General features: G+C 43.2%; 1 protein-coding gene across 3 annotated transcripts; it reads left to right on the top strand.

Moving 5' to 3' along the window:
- Nucleotides 1-5116: 5116 nt before the first annotated feature.
- On the top strand, nucleotides 5117-13032 carry LOC118359314 (prosaposin receptor GPR37-like). Of its 3 annotated transcripts, none has more exons than XM_035737796.1 (2): nucleotides 5117-5299; nucleotides 10961-13032. In XM_035737796.1, exons 1-2 carry the CDS (start codon nucleotides 5213-5215, stop codon nucleotides 11792-11794), a joined length of 921 nt encoding a protein of 306 aa, XP_035593689.1. In that variant the 5' UTR covers nucleotides 5117-5212; the 3' UTR covers nucleotides 11795-13032. The 3 variants fall into 3 exon arrangements, with proteins under 3 accessions (XP_035593689.1, XP_035593688.1, XP_035593690.1); XM_035737795.2 differs by having other exon boundaries at nucleotides 5156-6570; XM_035737797.1 differs by lacking the exon at nucleotides 5117-5299 and adding an exon at nucleotides 10705-10776.
- The last annotated feature ends 792 nt before the right edge of the window (nucleotides 13033-13824 follow it).

Here is a 13824-nt window from a genome sequence, read left to right as displayed (position 1 = left end):
CCGAGCCGGCCTGGAGGATAGAGGACATAGATAGTCAAAGGATGCAGAAAGGGAGGAGAGGAGGGTTGAGGAGGCAGAATCAGGAGATAGGTTGGAGAAGGTTTGAGCAGAGGGAAGAGATGATAGGATGGAAGAGGAGAGAGTAGCGGGGGAGAGAGAGCGAAGGTTGGGACGGCGCGATACCATCCAGTAGGGGCAGTGTGGGAAGTGTTGGATGAGAGCGAGAGGGAAAAGGATACAAGGTAGTGGTCGGAGACTTGGAGGAGTTGCAATGAGGTTAGTGGAAGAACAGCATCTAGTAAAGATGAGGTCGAGCGTATTGCCTGCTTTGTGAGTAGGGGGAAGGTGAGAGGGTGAGGTCAAAGAGGAGAGGAGTGGAAAGAAGGAGGCAGAGAGGAATGAGTCAAAGGTAGACGTGGGGAGGTTAAAGTCGCCCAGAACTGTGAGAGGTGAGCCGTCCTCAGGAAAGGAGCTTATCAAGGCATCAAGCTCATTGATGAACTCTCCGAGGGAACCTGGAGGGCGATAAATGATAAGGATGTTAAGCTTGAAAGGGCTGGTAACTGTGACAGCATGGAATTCAAAGGAGGCGATAGACAGATGGGCAAGGGGAGAAAGAGAGAATGACCACTTGGGAAAGATGAGGATCCCGGTGCCACCACCCCGCTGACCAGAAGCTCTCGGGGTGTGCGAGAACACGTGTGCGGACGAAGAGAGAGCAGTAGGAGTAGCAGTGTTATCTGTGGTGATCCATGTTTCCGTCAGTGCCAAGAAGTCGAGGGACTGGAGGGAGGCATAGGCTGAGATGAACTCTGCCTTGTTGGCCGCAGATCGGCAGTTCCAGAGGCTACCGGAGACCTGGAACTCCACGTGGGTCGTGCGCGCTGGGACCACCAGATTAGGGTGGCCGCGGCCACGCGGTGTGGAGCGTTTGTATGGTCTGTGCAGAGAGGAGAGAACAGGGATAGACAGACACATAGTTGACAGGCTACAGAAGAGGCTACGCTAATGCAAGGAGATTGGAATGACAAGTGGACTACACGTCTCGAATGTTCAGAAAGATAAGCATACGTAGCAAGAATCTTATTGACTAAAATTATTAAAATGATACAGTACTGCTGAAGTAGGCTAGCTGGCAGTGGCTGCGTTGTTGACTTTGTAGGCTAGCTGGCAGTGGCTGCGTTGTTGACACTACACTAATCAAGTCGTTCCGTTGAGTGTGCTACACAACTATGCTACATTTTATCTCTGGGACCCTCGGGATGACAAATCAGAGCAAGATTACTGAATGTAAGTACATTATTTACCTTCAGAGGTGAATGTATCAAACCAGTTGCCGTGATAATTTTTTGTTGTGCACTCTCTTCAAACAATAGCATGGTATTGTTTCACTGTAACAGCTACTGTAAATTGGACAGTGCAGCTCGATTAACAAGAATTTAAGCTTTCTGCCCATATAAGACATGTCTATGTCCTGGGATTTTATTTTTTGTTACTTACATCGTTATGCTAATCACATTAGCGCACGTTAGCTCTACCGAACACTGATCCTGTAGAGGAATAACTAATTAGTCAATTATCAATGATGTCATTAGAGCAAATAACACCAATGAGTGTTGCCTAACGCCCATTAGTCCAGGTTAACATCCGAGTGAGATCTAAAATTCACCAAACATGCTTCAATTGGTTATTAACAACCCTTATCCCAAGGCAATCGGTCTGCAGTTGGCTTAAACTGGCACTTTTACAGTAATGTTGATGAATGTGCACTGTCCCTGTAAAATTAAACTTTATGCTACTTTACTTTATGTAGCTATTATCACACACTCCAATTTAATTTATCCAGGACTGCTCAAACCTAATTGGAGTCAATTGTTTATTTTCTGTTATGTTCTTCTGTTTATTTTTATATTGAATGACACATCATATTTTGCTATAGCCTAAATAGTTTTCGTTGTTGCTACCATTTTCCCCAGGGGGTGCCAATGAGCTGTGTGTAAAAGCTACGGTGATTACATGTATTATACTTGTCTGGGTATGACATGATAGACCCAGGTACTTAGATAACAAAAGTAACTGTCCAGTGAAATCTCACTATTTGTTTTATATATTTTTTTGTAACCTTTTTTTTCCTCCCCAATTTCATGGTATCCAATTCGTAGTTACAGTCTTGTCTTGTCCCATCGCTGAAACTCCCGTACGGACTCGGGAGAGGTGACGGTCACAACCTAGCCAAGCCGCACAGCTTCTTAACACAATGCCCACTTAACCCGGAAGCCAGCCACACCAATGTGTTAGAGGAAACACTGTGCACCTGGCGACCGTGTCAGCGTGCATTGCGCCCGGCCCACCACAGGAGTCGCTAGTGCGTGATGGAACAAGAACATACCTGCCGGCCAAACCCTCCCCTAACCCGGACAACGCTGGGCCAATTGCGTGCCGCACCATGGGTTTCCCGGTCGCGGCCGGCTGCGACAGAGCCTAGACTCAAAGCAGGACCTCTAGTGGCACTGTGATGCAGTGCCTTAGACCACTGCGCCACTCGGGAGGTGAAATCTCACTTTCAAAAGTTAATATCCTGAACTACCCATCCCGGATCCGGGAGAATTGTCATCAACTACACTAATTAGCATAGGGCAACTGTCAAAAATAATTACTAGAAAATATTCATATTCATAAAATCACAAGTGAAATATAGTGAAACACAGCTTAACCTTTTGTTAATCACCCTGTCATCTCAGATTTTGAAATTATGCTTTACAGCCAAAGCAAGACAAGCGTTTGTGTAAGTTTATCGATAGCCTAGCGTCACGAAAATCAGAAAAGCAATCAAATTAACCGTTTACCTTTGATGATCTTCGGATGTTTTCACTGACGAGACTCCCAGTTAGACAGCAAATGTTCCTTTTGTTCCATAAAGATGATTTTTATATCCCAAATACCTCCTTTTGTTGGTCACATTATGTTGAGAAATCCACCGGAAATAGCGGTCACGACAGAAACATGGCAAACATTTTTATAATCAATCCTCAAGGTGTTTTTCAAATATCTATTAGATAATATATCAACCGGGACAATTGGCTTTTCAGTAGGAGCGAGAGGAAAAATGACTACCTCTGTCTTTTACGCAAGAATCACTCTGAGAGCCCTCAGCTGGCCACTTGCGCAATGTAGTCGTTTACGCTCATTCTTCAACATAAAGGTGTGGAACTATGTCAAAATGCTGTAGACACCTTGGGGAATACGTAGAAAAAGGAATCTCGTTGATATCCCTTTCAATGGCCAATAGGGGTGCATAGGAACAAAACGGTTTCAAAATAAGAGGCACTTCCTGATTGGATTTTCCTCAGGGTTTCACCTGTAATATCAGTTCTGTTATACTCACAGATATTATTATAAATTATAAATATTAATTATAAATTATAAATATTTTGACAGTTTTGGAAACTTTAGAGTGTTTTCTATCCTAAGCTGTCAATTATATGCATATTCCAGCATCTGGTCCTGAGAAATAGGCGGTTTACTTTGGGAACGTTATTTTTCCCAAAAATAAAAATAGTGCCCCCTAGTTTCAAGAGGTTAACTCATTCCCACATAATTTTGTTGACTTATCCTATACTCGTTTTTGTGGCCAAAGCATAAATTAGAGGGAAAAAAACACATCAAAAACCCCACCTCACTTGTATCTCAAACAGACTTTTTTTGTTGTATTTTATTGAACTTTTATTTAATTAGGCCACTTACGTTAAGAAAAAAATTCTTATTTACAATGAGGGCCTCTCAAAATGCAAAATGCCTCCTGCGGGGACAGGGGGTTGGGATTTTTCAAAAGTATTTATATATATATACACACTGCTCAAAAAAATAAAGGGAACACTTAAACAACACAATGTAACTCCAAGTCAATCACACTTCTGTGAAATCAAACTGTCCACTTAGAAAGCAACACTGATTGACAATAAATTTCACATGCTGTTGTACAAATGGAATAGACAACAGGTGGAAATTATAGGCAATTAGCAAGACACCCCCAATAAAGGACTGGTTCTGCAGGTGGGGACCACAGACCACTTCTCAGTTCCTATGCTTCCTGGCTGATGTTTTGGTCACTTTTGAATGCTGGCGGTGCTTTCACTCTAGTGGTAGCATGACAAGAGAGACAACACAACACTACATAAAGAGAGACCTAAGACAACAACTGAGCAAGGTAGCAACACATGACAACACACCATGGTAGCAACACAACATGGTCGCAGCACGATACATGGTACAAACATTATTGGGCATAGACTACAGGAAGGGCAAGAAGATAGAGACATCAATACATCATCCAAAGCAGCCACAACTAATGCTTGCTATTTTCTCACAGAGTATGATGTCATACTCCCGAGGAGGATGATCTGGCCAATCAGTGGATTACTAGTGTAAATATTTTTATCAACTGCATATGGCCACACCATTCTGTTATTGGGGTACCCCCAAACCATTCCAAAACAAAAAAGATGAACATACTTAATTACAGTTTTTTTTATAAGGAAACTATTTCACTCATATTGTAATTAATTCTAGGTAATATTTCATAGAAATCTGGAAACCCTGGACAGTTACTTTAACTCCTGTCCACTGAATGTGGCGGTAAAATGGTAAATTAATCAATAGCCTATAGACTAGTATGCTGGTGTGTTTGGAATTGCTGAAAGCATGGGCCCCAAAAGTTTTTCACAAAAAGACAATGAGTGCTTGCGTCCATGAACCCGAGCGCTTCACACGTTGTGGTCCTGCAGTCCAGGCCATATCCATTGATGTGTACAGTAGTCCTTATACAACATGCCACCACGCTGAACCAAAACGTCTAGTTGCAGTGAATCATGTTGTTGGAAAGTTGCACAACAAATGCCCTCTAGGTTCTCAACAGAGATAAACCTCCAGCAAAACAAGAAACATTTTGTAGGCTACTTCAGTATTTCAAGGAGAAACATTGTCTGACATGGTTGAGTGATGCTGGCTGATTTAGTTGAACAGATCCGGTTTATCCGCCAGGGGAGCCCGTCTCTTCTCTCGGTGATGCTCACGTGTGCAGCTCCAGACGGAGCTTGGCACATTCCCAACAATACGCACTCCCTCTCCGACTCTGGGCGCCCGGATCGTGGGTACCAGTAATAACCGTCCAGGGCGCTTTTCGGACATAGAAGCAAATGCTTTTGAATAGGAAATGCGATCTTGTGTCCATTTAACCTTTTTACAATCTGTGATATATTCAGAGGCACAGACGAAATTCAAACATACCCTACTTCACATGGTGAGAAAACAACCGTTGTTGAACTTTACTTTGTCGCATTTCGGAGACGCACCTGTCAATTGCCAAGTGCACTTTATTTAATTCGAAGTGGTGTTGACAACTATGGAATGAAGGTTTGGCTTTATTTCTGTCGTCCCTCCGATGTGGTAATCATCCATGGATAAATATATTTGGAATACAATATACTATTGTTGCCTGTTTTAGAATAAACCATGCTGGTACTACTCTTAAGATTACTGTGTTTCTCACTTTGGAGCGAGAATGTGTTCTCGCAAATACACGGGGAGAAGACAAATATGATTCCTAGACATTATGAAACCGCCGTCACTATCGGGAATCTACACAAAACCAATAGTGATAGTCAGAGATTGCACTCGGCGTATGGCAGAGTTATCAACGAAATTGACAATAAAAGGGTGCGTACTCCAAGTTCATCCTCCTGGGATGTGGTTAGGACATGGATGGATAACATAAATGTGACTTCATTCAATACGCAAAGGGGTATGAATGAAATAACAATGCGCAAAAGCAACTCGTCAAATGGAACAGAACCCATTTGGTTACCCGAGGAAGGCGAGTCAAAAAGGATGATGGAAGAAAAGTTGGACACGGAGAAACATGCAGCCATGGAAACACGAGATGGTGTATACATTCATTTAAAGCCCTCCACGAGACATAAGCGAGGAGGACATCACCGTGGCGAGCACAACCGGATCTGCATACACAAAAGAGCAAGTGTAGACCGTCGGAGAAGAAATGCGAAGGATGGCAGTAAAAAAGGGAATTTAATAAACGAGCCAACCTTGCTGTCAGATGCGTCTTTGGACACACCGCTGGCCACGTGGGAACCGCTGCCTAAACCTATGGCCCAGAACCAGTCAACAGACATGCCATTTGATACCAATGATTATGAACGGTTCACTTTGCCAGACCTCCAGGACTATACCCCACTGATTCCTCTCAATCCTCAAACTAGGAGAAAAGATGTAAAAAACCCATTTTACCCCCTAACAGCAGAATCATATGGGGCATATGCCATCATGATCATTTCGGTCATCATTTTCACTGTTGGATTAATTGGGAATATAGCAATCATGTGCATTGTGTGCCACAACTACTACATGAGAAGTATTTCAAATTCTCTTCTAGCCAATCTCGCCCTGTGGGATTTTGTTGTCATCTTTTTTTGCCTGCCCCTGGTGATCTTCCATGAACTGACCAAGAATTGGCTGTTGGGGGAGTTCTCCTGTAAAATCATCCCCTATATTGAGGTAATAATGTCCACTAGCTATTGTGTTACTTGATTGAATGTTATGATTGGGTGATGAAGGTGGTGTTCAACGTCTGCTGTCATAACCATCTCTTCCTTGTGAAATCTGTCACATATTGTGAGCTAAAAAAGTGTTGGGGCAGTGACAATTTATTGTTGTTGTTTTTGCTCTGTACTCCAGCACTTTGGATTTTAAATGATACAATGACTATGAAGTTCAGACTGTCAGCTTTAATTTGAAGGTATTTTCATCCATATCGGGTGAACCGTTTAAAAATTACAGCACTTTTTGTACTTAGTCCTCCAATTTTAGGGGATCAAAAGTATTGTGACAAATGAAATCATGTATATTAAAGTAGTAACATGCATTTGGTCCCATATTCCTACCACACAATGACTACATCAAGCTTGTGACTACACATTTATTGGAACCATTGGCTGTTTGTTTTGGTTGTGTTTCAGATTAGTTTGTTTCCAATAGATATATGAATGGAGTCACATTTATTATAAATAAGAATATAATATGTTTCTAAACACTTCTACATGAATGTGGATGCTACCATGATTATGGATAGTCCTGAATGAATAATGATGAATGAGAAAGTTAGACGCACAAATATCATACCCTCAAGCGATGCTAACCTCTCACTATTACAATAACAGGGGAGGTTAGCATTTTTGTGGGGGTATGATATTTGCGTGTCTAACTTTCTCACTCATCAACAACAACAAAAATGTGTCCCATCCCAATACTTTTGATGCTCACTTTATGTCAATTCTTACACCGTACAATGTTCTGTGCTTCAAGTGTTTGCAGTATTTGGAGGATCCTATACTAGGTCAAGATTTTTTTCTTCTCCCGAATGTCACCTCAACCTGTTGTTCCAAACTTTTAGGTGAGGTTTCACTATTCTAGCTACAGAGGTAAAAGCCCCTAGGCGACCTATGCTATGTTAGGGATACTTGGAACACCTTATACAGTCTGAGGTCACAGTGTAAAACCTATGCTGCTCAACAACTGAGCCTTCTTGGTGAAAGTAGCATCAATGGAAATGAACAAAGATCTGAATTGATTGGATTGAGTATAATCAACACGTTGACAGACCCACCTTGTCCTCTGATAGTCTATGTGCAGTTTTTACTATTGCTGACACCTATCCCATCTTTTCAGAACTCCACAAGTCCAACATCCTAGGGCTGGGTGTACCTGTCTCAGTGCTTTATGGAGTCCAATCCTCTCTTTTACTCTTTTACAGACCTCTTTGGTTCAGCTCCTGCTTTTAGCAGTCTGTCTGTTCTCTCTGTTGTGGAAAAGTACTTAATGTAAGATAGATGACACAGTTTTGCTGTGGTTCACTATCATACTGTTGGTCCTGAGTGTCTTTCATGTGAAATGTGTGAAGTATTCACCCGGAAGAACGTAAATTCTGTTCATTAAGAAGGAAGCACACTCCTTTTGGAAGAGGAAATTATCTAGATAAAAAGCCTTCTCCAGGTGGCACAGTTCATCTGTTCGGGCACATAGACTGAGTTTACAAAACATTATGAACACCTGCTCTTTCCCTTTCATAGACTGACCAGGTGAAAGCTATGAACTCTTATTAATGTCACTTGTTAAATCCACTTCAATCAGTGTAGATGAAGGGGAGGAGACAGTTTAAAGAAGGATTTCTAAGCCTTGAGACAATTGAGGCATGGATTGTGTATTTGTGCCAATCAGAGGGTGAATGGGCAAGGTATGGTAGTAGTAGGAGTAGTTGAAGCTCGCATCCGCTACAAGACCATGGTGCTTGCCTACGGAGCTGTGAGGGGAACGGCACCTCAGTACCTCCAGGCTCTGATCAGGCCCTACACCCAAACAAGGGCACTGCGTTCATCCACCTCTGGCCTGCTCGCCTCCCTACCACTGAGGAAGTACAGTTCCCGCTCAGCCCAGTCAAAACTGTTCGCTGCTCTGGCCCCCCAATGGTGGAACAAACTCCCTCACGACGCCAGGACAGCGGAGTCAATCACCACCTTCCGGAGACACCTGAAACCCCACCTCTTTAAGGAATACCTAGGATAGGATAAGTAATCCTTCTCACCCCCCTAAAAGATTTAGATGCACTATTGTAAAGTGGCTGTTCCACTGGATGTCATAAGGTGAATGCACCAATTTGTAAGTCGCTCTGGGTAAGAGCGTCTGCTAAATGACTTAAATGTAAATGTAGGTGCCAGGCGCGCTGGTTTGTGTCAAGAACTGCAACGTTGCTGGGTTTCCTGTGTCTATCAAGAATGGTCCACCACCGAAGGACATCCAGCCAACTTGACACAAGTTGGGAAGCATTTGAGTCAACATTGGCCCGCATCCCTGCGGAACGCTTTCGACACCTTGTAGAGTCCATGCCCCAACGAATTGAGGCTGTTCTGAGGGCAAAAGGGGGGGATATTAGGAAGGTGTTCTTAATGTTTTGTACACTCAGTGTATAGGCCTACACAATGACCCCAAGACAAATAAACAACCTCAAAACGACCCAAACAATCTGTATGAGTGATGCTGTATAAACTGCCAGCGCTAGTCTGTAAGCTGCTTAGTGGCAGTGATTGTCATTGTGTTTGTAAGTCCCATTCTATGCCAACATGACCTGTAGGCCATTTTAAAACCACAGTCCCAAACATAGCACTTTGAGTCTCTTTGAGTAGCCAGCCTCCGTGGTAAGAACATTAAATGGATAGCGGCAGACGCATCCTCATTATGCTAAGCGACTCGCTAATCAAGCAATTAATGGAGCATAACTACACAAACAGTGGTGCAATTAATTCGAATGGCTCCTGTGCCAACTAAGTGCTCTGTCACATGACATTTTGTCATTATGGACACCAAGGTGAGAGGTTAGTTAGACAAGGCCTGCCCGCCACTGTTGACACAGCTCTAGAGGATAGCTGTCACGTTGACGATGATGGTATTTGCTGAGAGCACTTTGTCTTGACAATACTCTCTCCCTCTCTCTTCTCTCTCGCTCTCCATCTCTCCCTCTCTCTTCATCTCTCCCTCACTCTTCTCTCTCCATCTCTCCATATCTTCTCTCTCCATCTATCCCTTGCTCTTCTCTCTCTCTCCCTTCATATATTCTCTCTCTCTCACTCCCTCTCTCTTCTCTTGATTTCTCACAAGCTAGATAAGTCGTAGGAATGTAAGGGGTCTGTTACAAGGTAAAGGGACTTCTACAAAAATCATAGGCAATCCCAGGACATTGTGTCTATAATACTGTAATAAGCTCACCTAGTTGCTGTCACAAACTCCACACAGTTGTCACCGACTAGTTGGATATTAATTTCCCACTAAACAAACAATTTCTGTACAGCATTCATATACATTTTTAAAAATTATCAGGTTTTTGCTTTGGCTGACCTTGTTTTTTTAATTGACATTTGTCAGTAAAACTCATGAATGCAACTGTTTGTGGACAATTTTAGCTGGGGCCTCTGGAGTGGTGGTGTGTTTTAACAGATTTGATCAAAGCTGTGATGAAATTACTGGCTACGTATGTACAATTACTCAGCAGTACATTTCCAAGCTGACCGAGCATATAGAGGGAAAGATACTAGAGACAAAGCATTCCTTGTGTGTCATGACACATAGCAAGGATATTTGGTGGTGTCCACACATTGTTGTGATAAACATGTTTCCTCATACCCCCCTCCAGGCACAGACAAGTTCATTTTAAACCTGTTCATATCAACAAATCCCAATAAATAGAACCCCCTGAGGGAGTAACAAGACCTAGCATATAAATCAAACTCTTTCCACAATCTCTCTCGCTCTCTCTGTGTCATGGACTCCCTTGCACACGGTATACTGTGCACCTTATTATGTTATACAGTCATCAATATTATGATTTGATATAATTAGAAAGTCTAAAGTTCCCCTTTTTGACACCCAAATGTAGTCTTCCCATTCTTTAAAGTATCACACATAAATCATTACTCATGGCTACTTTCAAGCATCTCAGTATGGAAATTAGGAACTCGTGTGCAGTAAGTAACAGAGCTGTCCCGCTCTAAACCTGTTGACATCCAGTATACTGTGCTGTATGTACCATTGTCACATGAAAATTGTTCTAAACTGTGTTTTGAACACGCATAGTGTACAGTGGACACATTCATTCTGTCTTTTCAGAGAACAAGATGACTCTGGGGCCTCGGTATATCATCCAGACTTTCCAAGGTGCATTGCAATTAGGATTAGTCTCCTCCATTGTGTGTTAAGCCTAGGGCCTGGATACAGTCTATACTTGTTTCCATCAAAGTTCTGTCAAAGTGCTTCATTTTTAATGTTAATGTGCAATAATAACACATCAACTGCATACAGTAGTGTCTGACTTCCTCCTCTCTTTTCTTTGTCCTTCCAGGTCTCTTCCCTCGGGGTCACCACCTTCACCCTGTGTGCTTTGTGCATTGACCGCCTTCGCGCCGCCACCAACGCCCAGATGTATTACGAGATGATTGAAAACTGCGCCTCCACGGCCGCCAAGCTGGCCGTTATCTGGATCGGGGCTCTCCTATTGGCCCTGCCAGAGCTCCTGATCCACCAGCTGGTCACTGAAGATGGCGAGCCTCCGGATGTGACGCCCTGCCAGCGCTGTGTGGTTCGTATCTCCACCGACCTCCCCGACACGCTCTATGTGCTGGGCCTGACCTACGACGGAGCCCGCCTCTGGTGGTATTTTGGCTGCTACTTCTGCCTGCCAACGCTGTTCACCATCGGCAGCTCCCTGGTGACTGCCCGTAAAATCCAGCAGGCCGAGCGGGCCTGTGTGCGTGGCAACAAGAAGCAGCTCCAGCTGGAGAACCAGATGAACTGTACGGTTGTGGCGTTGGCCATCCTCTACGGCTTCTGCATCATCCCTGAGAACATCTGCAACATCGTCACTGTCTACATGGCAGCGGGTGTGCCCAGACGGACCCTGGACATTCTCCACCTGGTCAGCCAGCTGCTGTTGTTCTGTAAGTCAGCGGTGACACCCGTCCTGCTGTTCTGCCTGTACCAGCCCTTCAGCCGGGCCTTCCTGGACTGCTGCTGCTGCTGCTGTAACGAGTGCGGCCCTCCCAGGTCTTCCACCACCGCCACCACCAGCGAGGAGAACGAGCACGAGTGCACCACCACCGACCTGGAGCTGTCACCATTCAGCACCATCCACAGGGAGGCATCCTCCTCCTACACCACTGTGGGGACCCACTGCTGAGAGGTCAAAGGTTATGACCTCCTTCAGAAAGTTACAACTGCCATGTGACGAGTTCAAGAGGTCGGACTTTAAACCAATTGGACCGGTTTCCCCACACCCAGGTTAAGGTTACTCCTGGAATAAAAGGCATGCTCAATGGACAATCTCCAGTGAGAGTGCTTGTAAATCAGAGAATAGGCTTAATCTGAGTCTGGGAGACCGGCCCTTAAGAGTTATGATCAGTTCATTTTCTATTCCTGTCAATTTAGGAATTGAATTGATAATGTGGATAAAGGGCACATCCCATTTTAAATCCATGTCCACTTGACTTTGAATTAAATTGACGTAAACTCTGGTGGACATAAGTGTCTTGGTCTACTTGAGGGCAGAGTTCTGTATACGTACTATACTGTCTGTCTACGCTTTGTTTACAGCAGTGGTCACCAACCGTGGTTGATCTCCAAGGCATTCATAGTCAATCACCAAACATTTCTGTAAAAAAACAAAACAATAAAGCCTTGCGTTCCTATTTTGTTATTTGTTTTGCGCTGTTGGCGGTAGTTGCACTTTATTTCTGATTTCTTTTAGGTTGTAAGATGTAGATGCACTTGATTCAGCAGCCCTAGCGCCAGGAAGGCAAAGTCCCATTTTGAACAACGTTTTTTAAATAGAATTTCCAAATGGTCTGAGAAGAAAAACATTGGCAGGGAAATTCAAGCATTGATAATGTATTGGGCCTATAGCCTACTGCACAAACCTCATTGTTACAGAACTGTAATTGGTTACGTTTTCTAAAAAAAATCTGAGCAGTAGATCTCAGCTTCCATTTTGACTCAAAGTGATCTTCACTCAAAGGTTGGTGACCACATGTTTACAGAAACCATACGGAAAGGAATACATATGTATAGTTCAATTCAATTTATAGCAAATTCATTATAAACTCACCAGTGTTTTCTCTTTTTAATTATTAGATTATTTTTTGGGGTGGGTCATAATGTTCTTTTTCTGCTGCCACAGAGAGTCTGTGTCAAATGGAAAGTAATATATTGAAAATGGCTGATCGTACTGTATTGTGTTTAGCTTATAATGGTGATTCTTGTGAATCAGGTCAAAGTTATGCCTAGCTCCCTTGCTATGTAAGTATATTATGCACTCTGTATTTGATAGCAGAAAACTGTACGATACACTTCAGTCAGTCAGTAAAGTTACTGGAGTCTTTTTGTCATTGTTGCTCACTTTAATAAAAAAAGAACACAGAATTTGATTGAATGTTTCTTTGACCCTCAAAATGTCAATATCTTCATATATGGAATAAACAATCCACTTACTATTTAGGGACTAACATACCTTCTTCCAAAAATGTTAACTATGGATAATAAATCTACCTCGTCATTTTGTCTTGGGAACTAAACATATGTGATAATATTCTCCAGATGGAGAAGAGGAGTGTGGTTTCCTGAGAATGGCCAGTTAGCTCTCAGAGGGGGAGTTTCTCATCTGGCCATTGTGACATCACTACCCACTCCCCAGAGTACACAGTAACCCTTGTTTCACTACCCGTCGCCACGGCAACCGCAGGAATCTGCTTCTCAGCTGTCTCCATGACGTCATGGTCGGCCGAGTGGCAGGGAGTTAGATCAGATGGTAGGGTGGGTAGAGAAGAAGTGTTCATAGTATTGGACTTAACTAGGGTATGGTGCGAATCATGCATTTCCATGGAGATGGTCGGTTGTTGGCTCTCAGGAGTTCATTTCAGACGTGAGCCTTGCTAACTGCTAACCATGTTTCTGTTGGTTCAATTCAGCCTTCCTTCAATGTTCTGTATAGTCGTCCAGTTTTCTAGACAGTAAGAACGTTTCTATTGAAAACTGTGTCCTTAGAACATTTCTGGAACATGCTTGACTTGAATGTCAAGCTTACAACATGTTTGCGATCAAGTAACATCTGCGCTGATAGGAACGGCAAAAATTGCATTGTCTCTGTTTAACAGAATGATGCTGTTTTATGGCTTCCTGGTCCTGATTTGTAATACATTGTGAAGATATTGCCTG

The sequence above is a fragment of the Oncorhynchus keta genome, chromosome 26 (assembly GCF_023373465.1).
Source record: "Oncorhynchus keta strain PuntledgeMale-10-30-2019 chromosome 26, Oket_V2, whole genome shotgun sequence".
In the NCBI taxonomy this organism is placed as follows: Eukaryota; Metazoa; Chordata; class Actinopteri; order Salmoniformes; family Salmonidae; genus Oncorhynchus; species Oncorhynchus keta.
This window is presented reverse-complemented; position numbering and strand designations above follow the sequence as displayed.